General features: G+C 43.1%; 1 protein-coding gene across 3 annotated transcripts in view; it reads left to right on the forward strand.

Annotated features, from left to right (window-relative positions):
- Positions 1-15,546, forward strand: part of COLEC12 (collectin subfamily member 12) — a 181,367-nt gene that overhangs the window by 111,152 nt on the left and 54,669 nt on the right. Inside the window, exon 1 of one of the 3 annotated variants that reach the window (XM_063653465.1) lies at positions 13,854-13,882. The exons of the other annotated variants lie outside the window; for them this stretch is intronic. Coding sequence (XP_063509535.1) covers positions 13,869-13,882 — 14 coding nt within the window. The 5' untranslated portion in view covers positions 13,854-13,868. Of the gene's footprint in view, positions 1-13,853; positions 13,883-15,546 lie in introns of those variants that run through there. 3 annotated transcript variants of the gene reach the window in all.

Raw genomic sequence — 15,546 nt, forward strand, 5'->3', positions numbered from 1 at the left:
TTCTAATGTTTGTTGGTTGGGCTCAGAGACTACTAGCAACTTTTCAGAAGTACTCTGCTGAGTTCTGCAGGCTTGAGTCTGTGGGCGGTACTGAGTAAGCCTGATTCTCTCAGGGAGCAGGGGAAGGAGAGGGATTATTCTGAATTAGTGGAGAAAGTCCGGGGATGACCTTATTTGTGAGTTTGTGGCTGGATTTAAGAAGTCCAAAAGGGGCTTGTTGTTACAGTATCTTGGAGAGTTTTCATTTCAGTATATATAGTGCTATATCTTTTTTAAAAAAAATTGCTGCACAGTGGGCTGGGCTCGGTGGCTCATGCATGTAATCTCAGCACTTTGGGAGGCCGAGGTGGGTGGACCATGAGGTCAGGAGATCGAGACCATCCTGGCTAACATGGTGAAACCCCATCTCTACTAAAAATACAAAACATAAGCCGGGCGTGGTGGCGGGCGCCTGTAGTCCCAGCTACTCGGGAGGCTGAGGCAGGAGAATGGCTTGAACCCGGGAGGTGGAGCTTGCAGTGAGCCGAGATCACGCCACTACACTCCAGCCTGGGCAACAGAGCAAGACACCATCTCCAAAAAAAAAAAAAAAATTGCTGCACAGTATTCTATATCATGGCCGTGTGTGTGTGTGTGTGTGTGTGTATAATGGATATATATTTTTTTATATCCCCTACTTTTCAAAAATTCTTTTCTAATTCTGCCTGAAATAACTTCCTTTGCAAAATTACTTTAGCTGAAATGCTATCAATTATAAATCCAGTTGTATCAATAAGCTCATCTTTTCCATTGTTAATATTATTCACCGAATTGTGAATAAGGTAACTGGGCTGCTTTCCTTCCCACACCTGACGTAGACACTCCACAGGAGAGGGAGTGTTGTTATAGGAGGAAGAAGTACTTGGAGAGAACTGGAGGAAGGCACCATGTGAGCACACTTGGACACAGGGAGAGAGGGTTCCAGAGAAGGAAGAGCAGTGCGGAGTTGGAGGCAGGAAGACCCTAAGAATCCACCTCTTCATTGCCAGGAATACCTTCAGTTGTTTCTCCAACCTCATCTCTGTTTAGTCCATTTCTGTGACATGCCAGCTCTGGGACCTGGGTGGCCACAGGTAGCTCATGAAATGACTTCAGCATCATTAAAACTGGAGTTTACCCAGGAGGCTGAGATGGGAGTATTACCTGAGCCCAGGAGGCCGAAGTGGCAGTGAGCTGAGTTCGTGTCACGCACTCCTGCTTGGGCAACAGAGCAAGACCCTGTCTCAAAAAAACAAAACGAAACAAAAAAACCTGGAGTTTACAAGCATCGCTGATGTGTGGTTGGCATTTGGAGAGACCCATGCGCATACAGAAACTTGACAAGTGAATCGTTTAATAAAGAGGCTGATAGATGATCAGGTTAGCTGCTGCTTTAAAGCCAGTAAGCATGCGCAGTAACCATAGCGCCATGTTAATTAAGACTAATGGCCAAAGGAGCCATTGCAGATGATCCAATTAGGCGGATTTAGTTAGAGATTATGCAGATAACTCTGACTGAAACATCAATCTAGGCCTGTATTTCAAATGAGGTGGTATTTGACTATAATAAAATAGTATACTAAGTAGCTGACGTGTCTTGCAATTGTGGAGGCTGAAGGCTACTAACAGCCTTAAAAATTAATATTTAAGCTTGATTTTTTTTTCAAGAACCAATTATGTAGATGGTTTATTACCAAATTCTTTTTGTTCCTTACCCCTCCTGCTGTCTAGTTGGGACTGTTTTACAGTTTATTAGCCCCTTGACAAGAAGGTAGAAATGAAAGAAGGTGCAGCTTACATCTGTCTGCCTACTAGCCAATTCCCTAAACTATTTTGCGGGGAAGATACTGAAACTATTGGCCAAAACGGACCTTTGTGTTCCCTTCCCCATGCATTAATTTTTCCTAGATCCCAAGTATTGGAGAGAGCTAGCAATTGGCTGAACTGACAATTTCTCAGTTGCATAAAAAGTAATCAATGGAATTTTGCTTAATGTGGTCCCAGTTTTGTCGTACATAAGGAAAAATATTCTGATAAGCCCCACAAGCTAGTGAAGCGTCTTAAAATTACACACTGGGTTATACAGTGATTACACTCATCAAAATGATTTTTGCCTAACTTTAAATTCTCTCAACAAAGATCCCAAATTTTCCTAGAGCACGTATTAATTTTTAAGAGTTATGAAAATACACAGCCGTATATGGTTGTATCTGAATCCATGGTGCCGTGAGAGACTGAGCAATTCTCAGGTATTAAGTGAGAAGTCATTGCTGAAGGATTGCACTATGTCATCGAAGCCTTCAAACATGTCCACCATATTTTACTGGTGGAAATTTCATCATTAGGCTTAAGTTGGAAGCCACTGATTCTCTGCCATTAAAAAAAAAATGGAATTCTAGCCATTAAGCATGATTTTTAAAAAAATTTTTTTGATGGGGAGATGAGAAAGAAGGAATGAAAGTATAAAGAAAAGGGAAAAGGCTAGTAGAGGGTGCTGTCGTCTGCTAATTTTTTGCTTTCTCTAAAGCACTTCTGCTCACTGCCATATGGTAAATTCCTCAGTAAATTATTCAGGGTCTTGTCCTGATGCAAAAGACACTTTTAAAAAAGCAGAACATTCTTTATCCCTCTTGGAAAAAGAAATAACAAATAATTAAGGCCACAGCGCTCAGGGACCCAAGTTTATTGGCAATAAAAGGTAGCTGTGCTGACAACTCTACCAATTAATCTGCCACAAGTGAGCATGTCGCAGTGTTAGAAAACAGGACTGGAGACATCCAGGGATCTATATAAAGCATAGACAACAGTCTTAGAGATCATGCGGCAGCAATATGGGCACCCTACCTTCAGCAGATATGGTAGCAGTCTGCATTCTTTCCGTAGCAAAACTCCTCACCACGTGGAGAACCCCTCAGTCCCAAGTCAGCTGTACACCTGGCCTCTTCAGAAGCTATGTGTGCCCAGAAGGTGCTGGTGGGAACAGAAAAAAAAAAAATTGAAATTAAATTTTATTTTTTGAGACCTATGGAAACTAGGTTGCTTATACTTGAGGAAGTACTTGAGGAATATTTGAGGAAGTATAAGCAACTTAGTTTCCATAGGTGAAGAAACTGAGGCTCTCAGCTTCCAAATTCAGGTCTGCCTGGTTCCCATATCCATTCTTCTCCTGTAATATATGTTTCCAGATGAACCATCAAGAAGTGTTCTAAACCTGGCTGCTGTGAATGTATGGTGTGACCTTGAGCAAGTCACCTAACTTCTCTGAGCCTTGGGTTTGTATCTGAAGGGTGAGAGGTTAGAGACTCTGAGGTCTCCAATGGCAGTGCTTCTCCAAAGTTAATGGACATAGGAATCACCTGGGGATCTTGTTAAAATGCAGATTCTGATTCAGTAGGTCTGGGGACAGGCTTGAAGTTGTGCATCTAAGAATATTCCAGATAATGCTGATGCCACTAGTCCACAGACAGTGCTTTGAGTAGCAAGGTCTTGTAGCATTATCATTCTAGGGTTCCAAGATGGCAGTGACCACGTTTTAGTGTTCCAGTCACCCCTGCGTGCCATGTATGGTTACAACATGACTTGTACAGTTGGTGCTCAACAATGTTCAGTACATTGGATTTAGGTAGTAAAGAATAAGTAGTTCAAAGGGACATAATCTAAGGGAAGTTTGTAGCACTGGAAGCTCAGTAATTCTGTAATTTCCTGAAGGCACCATCCCTCAAGGGTCAAACTGAAGCCTAGCCTTCTCCCCCACCCACAAAGGTACCCTGATAATCCTAACATTTCCCACAGTGGATTTATCCACCCCTACTCTATCCCCAGCTCCCTCTGACTGACTTGATCTGAAATCAGATCAACCTTAAAGGACATCTAGTAAATGCCATTAGGTAGCACTTTACTCTCCCAAAGATTTTATTTTGTAGATTAAATCACATCTCCCCTAGATACATTCTGACATATAAAGTTTCTTCCTCCATTCTGACACCCCTTTTTGTTCTGGTAACCAATATCAGCATTTTACTAATTTTCTGTGGTATTTCCATCCTCTCTTCCATGTACAGTAGTACTTTGCTGTTCTTAGAACGGTTGCAGAGGCCAGAAGCCAGATTTTCATTATCTCTATGGGGAAACATTCCATAAACTCAAGACAAAAGATATACCATGAATTGAAAAAACGGAAATAATTAGCCACTAAAATCTCTTTTCTTTCTGTCTTTAAAAAAATTTCCAGTTTTGGCCAGACACGGTGGCTCATGCCTGTAATCCCAGCACTTTGGGAGGCCAAGGTGGGTGGATCACGAGGTCAGGAGTTCGAGACCAGCCTAACCGACATGGTGAAACCCCATTTCTACTAAAAATACAAAAATTAGCTGGATGTGGTGGTGTGTGCCTGTAATCCCAGCTACTCAGGAGGCTGAGGCAGGAGAATTGCTTGAACCCGGGAGGTGGAGGTTGCAGTGAGCCGAGATCGTGCCACTGAATGCCAGCCTGGGCAACAGAGCGAGACTGTCTCAAAAAAAAAAAAAAAAAAAAAAAAAAAAAAAAATCCCATTTTAAACCACTTGTTTAGAGTTGGGTCTAATTAGAGTACTTTAGAAATAAAGGCTATGTTGTGCCTATAAAGAAGTGGATGCTATTTTTTTAACTTGATCTTTCTTATAATGCCTAAAAGGACAACACTACGTATTTTTATATGACTGTCAAGGGACAGAGTCAGTTCCAACTATTTGACCTAGATAAACAGATTACCATTCACTTCATCTGAAAGTACAGGGATAATTAACTTGGACAACCATATAAACAGCAGGGGTCTCCTCCAGAGTTCTGCCTTCTTAAATCAGCAGATATCCTTCTAGAGAGCTGCCACAGCAAGGCCATTTACTGTGATTGCCTTTTATTGCTGTATTTTAAGTTGTTCTCATGAACTGTATGGTGATGTGGAAAGAACTTCTAGGCATTTCAGTCTTCTCAGGCTTATTCCTATGTCCCAGCCTATTTGTGCTTATCCATTTGGTAAGGTTTATGATGGATTTGTTCTCCTGAGTTCAACAAAATGTTTTTATTCATTCTGCAAAGTTGGTAATTAGTCCATGACAAACCATTGAGCCCCTAGAATCAAAGACACCTGGAATCACAGTTACACAGGACCTTACAGGTCATAGAGTCCAATTCCCTGTGTCTTGTGCCGACCTCCTTCTACAGAATCTCTGACCAACGGGGTTTCACTCTAGCTTATGTGCACAGCATTCAGCAATAGGTTGCACATTCTTTTAACTGTGCCTCCTACTCCCTGCTCAGAGTTCTCTTTTTAGGTTGAGCTGAAATTCAGTTCCCCCTAGTTCCCACCTTTAATAGCAATGCAGGGAAAACAAAATAACTTCCTCTTACACGTGGCAGTCCTTCATATATTTGCAGGTAACAACCACACCTCCCTGAGCCTCCTGTTCTTCATGTCCTTTTCCAGCTGTCTTTATGTCAAACATTAGACTCCTCTCTATCCTGGTCACACTCCAGCCTTCCTCAAGTTAGTGGCCCAGAATGGGTACCATCCTCCAGGTGAGTTGGACTAGCATCCTGGAGCAGTTGTTCTCAACCTTGGCTGCACATTGCAATCCGCTGGATGCATGCCTGGGACCCACAAGTAGAGACCCTGATTTAACAGACCTGGAATGTGGTCTAGGCATCAAGATTTATAAAAGCTTCTTGGGTATATCAATTGTAGCCAAGATTCAGAACCACTGATGTGGTTTGTCTGTGTCCCCACCCAAATCTTATCTTGAATTGTAGCTCCCATAATTCCCACATGTTGTAGGCGGGACTCAGTGGGAGATAATTGGATGATGGGGGTGGTTTCCCCGATACTGTTCTCGTGGAAATGAATAAGTCTCATGAAATCTGATGGTTTCATAAGGGGAAACCCCTTTTTGCTTGGTTCTCATTCTCTCTTTGCCTCAGTCTCATCTTTGCAAAGATGTGACTTTGCTCCTCCTTCACCTTCTGCCATGATTGTGAGGTCTCTCCAGCCATGTGGGAGATAATTTCCTTTATAAATTATCCAGTCGCTGGTATGTCTGTATTAGCAGCCTGAGAATGGACTAATACAACCACTGTTCTGTATTCTTTCTTTACTAATCAGAGGCGTTGATGGATACCCAGGTAGAGTGTGGAGAAGGAGTGGGTAGGGGGGCAGTTAGGGGAGATGGGAAGTTACAACCTATTGTTGAATGGATAGATCTCGCCATAAGCTAAAACTCATAGTTGTTTCTTGGTTTTTAGTTTTTATCTTGATTTTTGTTTTACGTTTGTACAAAACCAATATTATCGTAACTTAAGTTCCACAGCTAGGGTAGCTAAACTCATCTTTTATCATGTTTCTGGCAGGTATTATTGTATTTTGTCCTCTGGGACTTTATGATGAGACATACGGGGAGTTGGGCACATACATCTCCCTCCTGAGACCTCACTCCCTCCTCACCTCCATCTCATTGCATATTAACAGCGCCAAATCACTAACTCATACAGAATAGGCTACTCACTCAAACTCCTAAGTCTTTCTTACTCATGCTACTACTAAGCCATTACTCTCATCTTATGTTCTGGGAATTTTAATTTAAAAAATTAAATTAAATTATGTTCTGGCTTTTTTAATTTAAAAAATTCACCTTTAATTCTGATAAAGGCCCAAGTGAGAGGATATGGGTTGGGTGTTCCGCAAGAATGAACTTCCCAGTCCTGGACTCCAGATTAGACAGACTTGCCCACGCAGTACAGGCAGTCCTGGAAAACCACAGAGTCCCGTTGGGGGAATTGCTTTGTAAAATGGACAGCATGGAGGTGCAGGCCAGAATGCATGCTCTTTGCCTGTAGATGACACCCCAAAAAATCATTGCATTTTTAAAGGATTCTGAATGATCACAACACACACACACACAAAAAAAATGATAAATGTCTGAGGTGATGCTCAATACTATGATTTGATCATTACACAATGTATACATGGATAGAAACATCACATTGTGCTCATGAATATGTACAATTATTATGTGTCACTTAAAACAAAATTTAAAAAATAACATTTGCTTGAATCAGCGAAACGAAAAGAAGCGGGCACTTACTATACACTGGCCCACTTTGTGCCACCTGTACTGTATTCACTGTAAATGCATAATTTCATTTAATCTATACAATAATCCTATAATGTGGCTGTAATGATGCCCATAGTACACGTTAAGAAACCGGGGCTCGGGGGGATTAGTGCTAATAAGTGGAGTGTCAAGATAGAAACTTGAGCCTAAGGTAGGCAGGGACTTCATTCCTGTTGAATTTCATTATATTGGGTTTGCTCCAGAGTTCCAGCCTTTCGAAGTCTTTTTGAATCCTGTTTTTTCAGGTCATGTATTTGTGAGGTTAGGAAAACCTACTCTGTTGTGACGAGATGCAGAACACTTAGAAGACACTCTTCTTACCTACAAGTAAATTTACTATATAAAGTAGTAAGACCACATATCTGTGAAGCTAATTATATTCTTGATTCTGGGCATGAAAAGCAGAAAGAAAAAGGGATTTTTTTTCCATCTGTATCTGATTTATACAGGGACTCCCTAACTTAACACAGGAAGGGTGAATTATTAGACAGATTTTGATAATTTAAAGACACAGTTTGCCCTAGAAATAATGTTTTTCATTGGTAATCAGATCATCTGGCCATCTGCAATGCCTGTTTGACCCACAGTATACCTGGTATGCGCTAGTAAAAATACTGTTCCAACTCCATCATGGGTGTGTTGCAGATGACTATAGCAGGGCAGGTCCTAGTAATGCTTCTGTCTCCCCCCATGGTTGCAGTAACTTTAAGTCTCTAAGAGATCACAGATCTGCTTACTTGTTTAACATGCCCCAATAATGAGTTCTTGGCATTTGTAAATCCAGTCATTATTTTCCTGATGAGAGGTGAGCTTTTTTTTTAAAAAAAAATCCTTCAGCAACTTGCTTTATTTTATTTGAAACTATGTATATCATAGGGATATATCTCCATGCTACTGCATATGAATTTATTGTTTTATCTACTGCACAGAATTTCAGACCATGATGCCCCGTGATTTATACAATAATTTCCCTTTGGATGGACATTAAAAGTTTCCATTTTTTCCTTCATGACAAGTAATGTTTTAGTGAATATTCTCGTTCATACACCTTTGTATTGTTGGACTATTTCAGAAGAATTTATTTCTATAAGTGAAATTGACATATCAAAGAATATATACACTTAAAATTTTGCTTGCCCTCCAAAAAGATTATAACAACTTACATTCCCACCAAAATGTGAGGTAAAAAGGGATTATCATTTTGTTTTAATTGGCATTTCCTTTATTATTATGGTTTTAATTAACACATAATCCTTTTACTTATTGATGGGGTGCGGTGTGATATTTTGATACATGTATGCAGTGTATAATGATCAAATCATGGTAATTAGCATATTCATCACCTCAAGTATTTATCATTTCTTTATGTTGAGGTGAACAGAAACCACATCAAATTTTAGAACTGCAGAACCCTTGAGATTTCAGTATCCCTCTTCTCTCCTGCCAGTTTCATGCCAGACATTGAAAACTCGGGTTTTAGAGCAGAAGTATGTCTCAATACAATTGACTCTTGCAGAAACTCCTTCCTATGTAAATAGCCATTTCTGCACTTTTCTTCACCTGCCTTGCAATGCAAGGAGTTCCTTCCAGTACTTACCTTGCTTTCTCTGAGCCTTGTTCTGTTTGCTTTGACATTTATAAAAGGCTCAACTTCTTCTCTCAGCACTTTTGACCTTCTGTGGCTCTTTGGGAAAGGACTCATTAAAAATGGAATTAACATCTATGCAAATAATACATGGCTCTCCAGATAGAACCACTCATCAGGGGCAGGTTGCCTAGGGAACTGGAAGAGAACCATGTGGGAGGCTCCACACAAGACCCTGTACCTCTTTCTTTCTGCCCTCTCTCACTTTTATCTACTCTACGTTCTCATGCAAACTTACGTACTCTGCCTGAGTTGAAAGCTGAGGCCTGTGCAGATGAGGTCTCTGAGAACGTAAAGACATTCCCAAATTTCAAACTTGATTTCTGATATACAGCTCACTTCTTTCCGTCACATCCATATTATCACTGGGGCATGATCAGAAACTTCATGGCAGGGTCCCACCTGGAACCCACACCCCTAGAGATGCAGGAGAAGACATACTGAGAGCGTGTGTGTGTGAGTGTGTGTATGTGTGTGTGTGTATGTGTGTAATTAAATGTGTATACATGTGGAATTCAAATGAATGCTGCATTAATCATCGACACAAATTTGGGGTACTTCCTGTGTTAGGCACCGTTGATAAAAAGAAAAGATACCATTCTTGTCCCTGTTACAATGACTGATGATTAGCATGATGGGATGGCATTCAAGTGCAGTAGGTGTTTAGAAGAGGGAACCCCTGAGAACTCACACTTCACAGAGGAGTGTGAGTTTTGAGATGGGTTATAGAGGAAGAGTACAATTTAGCCAGGCAAGTAGGTAGGGGAAAGTGTACCAGTCAGAGGGAAAAGCATATTACACAAGGGAGGGAAGAGCCAGCATAGTGTGCTCTGCAAGCTGCCAGTACTCTGAAGCTGTACTGAGGAATGCAGAAAGATGACACTAAAGAGTAAGCTGGGGGTTCCATCATGAAGGCCTCATATGCCATGCTATGAATTTTGTTTTATACTGTAGGCAAAGGGAAACTACTGAAAAATTTCAGGCTGTTGAAAAGACACTGCCAGACCTATTGGGCACCAATGCTGAGGCATATGTGCTAAAAATAATGCAAATCAGAGGGAAGTAGGATTCTTTCTTCATCATTGGAAAAAAAATAAAATAAAGCTCTTACCTCAGCTTTGGGTAGAAATCTTTGCTTTCCTCCGGAAATACAGCTTCATCTTCTCCTTTGTGGTTTTTGTGCTGGTACTTTCTTAATCTGGTCTTGCAAGCAAAGCTACCAGATGGCTCTCGTCCTGCGCACTGTCCCAGCCATGCTCACATGTCGGGATAAATGAACTCCTCCCTTATTCATCTGACCTTTGCATCACCACCTTCCTGACTGGGCAACTTTGGCTTTCTCGACCGAACCATCATGCATGAAGATTTGCAAGCCCCTGTGGGAGCAGACCACTTTACTCTAAATCACTTGTCAGAAGCACCGAGAGGCCACTACTTAGTGGAACATTAGAAACAGTTTTAATATTTTGGGCTTTGACTGGAATGAATTGTGATCACACTGAAGTTAGGTCTTTCTCTCTACTCTTTGTTCCTTTTATTTCTTCCTTTTTCCCTTTGTCATTCTCCTCTATTTTCTTCACTTTTCCACAACTTTTAGTTGCACGGACCTGCTTTGGAGTAAACAGACCTTTCTGCTTGTTAAAACTTTTTCTCCCAGCTGGGTGCGGTGGGTCACATTTGTAATCCCGGCATTTTGGGAGACCGAGCTGGGAGGATCGCTTGAGTCTAGGAGTTTGAGACCAGCCTGGATAATATAGTGAGACCCCATCTGTACAAAAAATAAAAAAATAAATTAGCTGGATATGGTGGCATGTGCCTGTGGTCCCAGCTACTTGGGAGGCTGAAGTGGGAGGACCACTTGAGCCTAGGAGGTCAAGGCTTCAGTGAGCTGTGATCACTCCTCCGTACTCCAGCCTAGGTGACAGAGCAAGACCCTGTCTCAAAGAAAAAAAAAAAAAAAAAAAAAAAAAAAAAAAAAAAAACCTTCTTTTCCTAATAAAAGGAGATAAAAAGATTGCACCATCTCTCCAGCCTTAGTCGACCAGAGTGAACCCTGTGTTGGGGAGGGCATGGTTGCCAGAAACCACCGTATGCATTTCCACCGGTGTGGCTCGATCCTCACCCAAGGCCATTCAAGATTATGGCTGGCAGTTTGGGTGTGAAGTTCTTGAGGGCACTGGTGGAAAGAAAGAACTGGGAAGAAAAAGAACTGCTGAGAATGAGGGGGATGGCAGAGCAAAGCAGGTACTTGGTGAAAAGAAGGAAGGAGATGTAAGAATGGAGGGGAGAACAATCTAGGAATAGAAAGGAAGAGGGGAAATAAATTGGGAAGAAGTATACCATGTTGAGAAGAAGGGTCTTGAAAGGACAAGATAAAACATGGTTCTCCTAGTAGACCCTTTGGCACTGATGGAGACCTCATGGAGAGCACAATAGGCTATGGGTAAGGAGCTAGATATCTACCTACAACTTTTAACAGTAATTGCCAAGAAATGGATTGCAAAGACCTCCTGATAAGGCACTGGAGGGCGAGAATTGGGTGCTGTTTGCTTCATTCTTTCTCCCTCAGTGGCCACACCCTGTGGGCCTCTGTGTTGGCTGAAAAACGCGTGCCAATTGCATTGGACGTTTCAGTTCACTGAAACACAAAAGAATGGAAGAATAGTGTCCACGTCCTGGCCGCTGTTCCTTGCAGCTATTTTCCCTAAACAGTGGAGCAACTTAAAATAGCCATCCTTCTGTCTACTTTTATTTATGACGGTTTTTGTTTTTAATTCACAACTTCTTCTGATGTGCCCTCAGCTCTGTGCAGCCTGGCCAGCGCTGTGCAGGGTGCCCTCCAGGAAGAGCGCCAGGCAGTTGAAAACTTCTGCCAACACTGGGAAATGTGTTGGCTGCCCGGGAGATTCCACCCACAAGTAACTGCAGTGGTATTTTTTTAAATGTCTCTGTTGGGGCACAGGCAGGGCTGAGACTCAGCTGGGCAGCAGCAGGGGGTATCCCTTCTCATTGATCAGTGCCAGAGCGTTTGTTAAATTTTTGGATTATCACCCGTGGATAGTGGGTTAGGGCTGAAGATGTGCACAATTCTATATTCTCTTTTTGGTTGAGTTGGTATTTGGGATGTGGGTTGTTTCAACGTCCAGATGAAACCACAGCTCTCTCAGTGGGGAAGGAGTTCAAGCCCCAACCCGCCCCACCACCCTATTTCTCCCAGCCCCACTCCTCACCAGGCTCCAGCCCAAGAGTGAGTGCTTCCTAAGCACCCAGCTGGTGGCGTCCTCCTGATCCAGGCCCTGTCTTTCTTGGGCCGCTCATCAGCTTTTGTCTCTTTGGATAGCAAGTGCTCTAAGCTCAGGCTCTGAATAGACAAAGGATTGAAAGCTTTGGAAATAAAAAATAGGTCTTCAAAGCTGCCAGCAATGGCCAAGGATTCCCTCCACTGCAGCAGGGTCCAACAACCCAGCCCAGCGCACTTCTCCCAAATGTTTTGGGAGGCTCCTTTCCTTTGAGCAACAAGGCCTGTCTTGTCTGTGGGACTCATACTTGGATGCCGAAGAATAAACATTGCTGGAAGGGGCAAGAAAGGTGGCTTCTGTGCTGCCCAAGACACCGCAGATTGCAGGGGATACACCTGTAACTGGCATATCCCAGCGCACACTGTTAGATCTAGCCGGGGAATGCAAGCTTGCTGGGGGTTCCAGTCCTAATTCATTTGGGTTCTTTATGAGTTTCAGGCGGCAGCCTGACCAATGGGCATCAGACCCCTCGGGCTCACAGGTGCCGGGAGCGTCATGCTGCTGGTTTCTCTTCTGTCATCTGGAAGCCATTAGCATTGAAATGGTTTCGGCCGCTTGCTGAGCACTGGGTTTTACAGGAGTCACAGCCCAGGGCAGCCCAGGTCCCAGGAGCCAAGAGCCTTCACTTCCTGTAGGATTTCCAGTTTAAAACCCACTGAAGCTCTGCCCTCCAGGGTACCACCAGGTCCTCCATCCCCTCTTCCCTTTCCTCCCCTTTTGGACTCCAAGAGCAATGACATGTGCAGGGGAACCCTGACATCTATCCTTCTTCTATTTCTTACCAACTTTGTAGGTTGGAAGGGAAGGGGGTGCAGAAAAGTCCCTCTATAAAAAACGCTTCAGGCAAGAGCTTGTACTTTACATTCTCTGCTGCATGCATTTTGTAAAATGCAGTATCTCAGGAGAGCCCTGAGGACTCAGACTCAAGCCTCTAGCCATCTAATTTCATGATAATCATAGGTGCCTGTTACCGTGCCTGACACTGTGCTAGGGTCTCTATGTGCCTTACTCTAATCCTTAGAATAACCCTGCAGAGAAAGACGAGAGTCTTGGGTTAAGCAGCTAATAAAAGAAATGTAGGATTCTCATCAAGGTCTTTGCCATTCCAAAGCTCTTTCTGCTCTAGAAACTCGTGTCCCCATTTAGGCCTAAGCAGGGTGGGAGCTCCCCAAGGACAGAGAAACAAGGAAAGAACAAACATCTGCAGTTCACACTAGATAGTCCAGTCATGGGTTTTTTAAGGAAGCAAAATGATTTTTTGAAAGGAAACTCATGCAGTCTGTCCGCTTCTTGCCAACTCTACTACAGTGCAACCTGCCAAAAACAGCCAAACCTTGTTTGAGGTATGAAAGCAGCTGTTATAATAAACTCCTCTGCTCTACCTCTTTTCCTGTTATGGTGGAATGGCTGTTTAAAGTAAGTGTCTCCAATCCATGGATTTTCTGGGGTCATGAAAACATTGTTTAATTGGCAGACTCTATTACATTTTTTGGTGAAGTTAGGAAGTAAACAGAATGCCACACGCCGTGTCAGATCCATGCAGTGTAAAGGTCTGTAAGGAAACGGTCCCTGGGTTCTGGAGCCATTATTCCCCACTTCCCACCCCCCGGGGTGGACCAGCCTTCTCAGGTTTTGAGGTTGTTCCAGAAAAAATGGATTTCTGCCTCTCTTCTATCCCAGGACTTCCAAAGCAGAGCAAGGGGAAATTAGGGCACGGAATGGAGTCGATCTGGGTTTGAATCCTCGCTCTGCCAATCACTAATGTGGAACTTCAGGTAAATTACTCTGAGCCTCCATCTTGGAATCTGTAAGATGGATATGGTAATTAACTACCCAATTACCTTCATCATAAAATTTAAAACAAAATCAAAATTATAACATATATTGCTGTAGTTCTTAGTATAGACCCTGTGCTGTTCAAGTCTTTTACAGGCATTAATTCATTTAATCTCCTCAACAACTTTATGAGGCAGATACTGTTCTAACCATCTTCTAGCCTCTGGGGAGACGATGGGCAGTTCAACCAACAAAGATCTCTGCCTGCATGGAACTCACATTCTTGTTAGGGAGGCCAAAAGATAAGTAAAATAGATAAGTAAATGAAATGGTGATAAGTGCTGTGAAGAAAAATAAACAGAGCTAAGTCTGGTCGTGCGCGCCTGTGGTCCTACCTACTCAGGAGGCTGAGGTGGGAGGCTCGCTTGAGCCCAGGAGTTTAAGGCTGCAGTGAGCTATGAGTGCACCTAGGAATAGCCACTGCACTCCAGCCTGGGCAACATAATGAGACTCCATAGCTAAATAAATACATAAAATAAACAAGAAAGGGAGATGGAGGCGGGGAGAAGGAGGATTGCATTTTTTGAAAGAATGGTCAGGGAAGGCCTCTCTGAGAAGATGATGTTTTTAAATAAAAACCCGAAAAAAGGGAGAAAGCCATGAGGGTACCCACAGGAGAGTCCTAGGCAGAGGAAACGGCCCATGCAAAGGCCTTGCGGTGGCAGGCCTGGTGTGTTCGAGGCCTGGTGAGGAGGCCAGCATGGCTGGAGTAGAAAGAGCAAGGTAGGCAGCTTTCAGGCAGTGTAGGGCCTCATGAACCTCAGCTCTTTCTCTCAGGAGAGGAGAAGCTCCCAGAAGAGCCTGAGCAGAGGAGGGACTTGACCCAGATGAAGCTAGGTGTGAGGAAGGACACTTCTGTTTTGTGCACTGCAGCTGCTGCTCCTGCTGCTGGTTCCCACGAGAACAGTTGCCAACTTTTCCAGACTAAGTAGGACATTTCTTAATGGGACATCTGGGCCTCCACTGTCGACATCGTACTTGTTGATTTTAACAACAGATGAACTTTCCCCAACTTCCCATGTATCTGCGTCCAGCCTCCTCCCTCCTTTTGGGTGGTTCTGTCCTTTGCCACTGCTCTGCACTGGATCGTCTTGATGATGCTACTTAACTGGCTACATAGACATCTGTGGTCTGAACTCACCATGCATAACGTGTTGCTGTGTTGAGTTAGTTATTGGGGCCGGTGGCTCACAGATAAGTATTGCTTGGGCCGGGAAACCACAAGAATGAATGGGGAAGAACGGTGAGGGAAATGTTTATGAACAGAATTGCCCCCTCAGTGGAGACTATGAAGCCTATTAGTATAACAAGCCGCCCAAAAACTTTCTAGTCTATACACATTCTGGTGGGAAAAATTAGGATATCCGCATACTTCCTATGGGAAGCCGGGTATCACAAGTTCCGAGCCTCAGGCCTACAGGTGGTTTCTAGAGCCCATGGATCTCCTGAAATCATGTCCAAACATATGTCTGTGGGTGATTTTCAGGGGTGAGGTCATAGTTTCCATGTGGCTTGTTCTTTGAATGGCTTGATTGCAATTGCAGGTCATACTTTCAACACTGGATGTGCTGGTGTGTTACTGTATGTGCAAATGTGAAAAAAA

The sequence above is a fragment of the Pongo pygmaeus genome, chromosome 17 (assembly GCF_028885625.2).
Source record: "Pongo pygmaeus isolate AG05252 chromosome 17, NHGRI_mPonPyg2-v2.0_pri, whole genome shotgun sequence".
Taxonomy (NCBI): domain Eukaryota; kingdom Metazoa; phylum Chordata; class Mammalia; order Primates; family Hominidae; genus Pongo; species Pongo pygmaeus.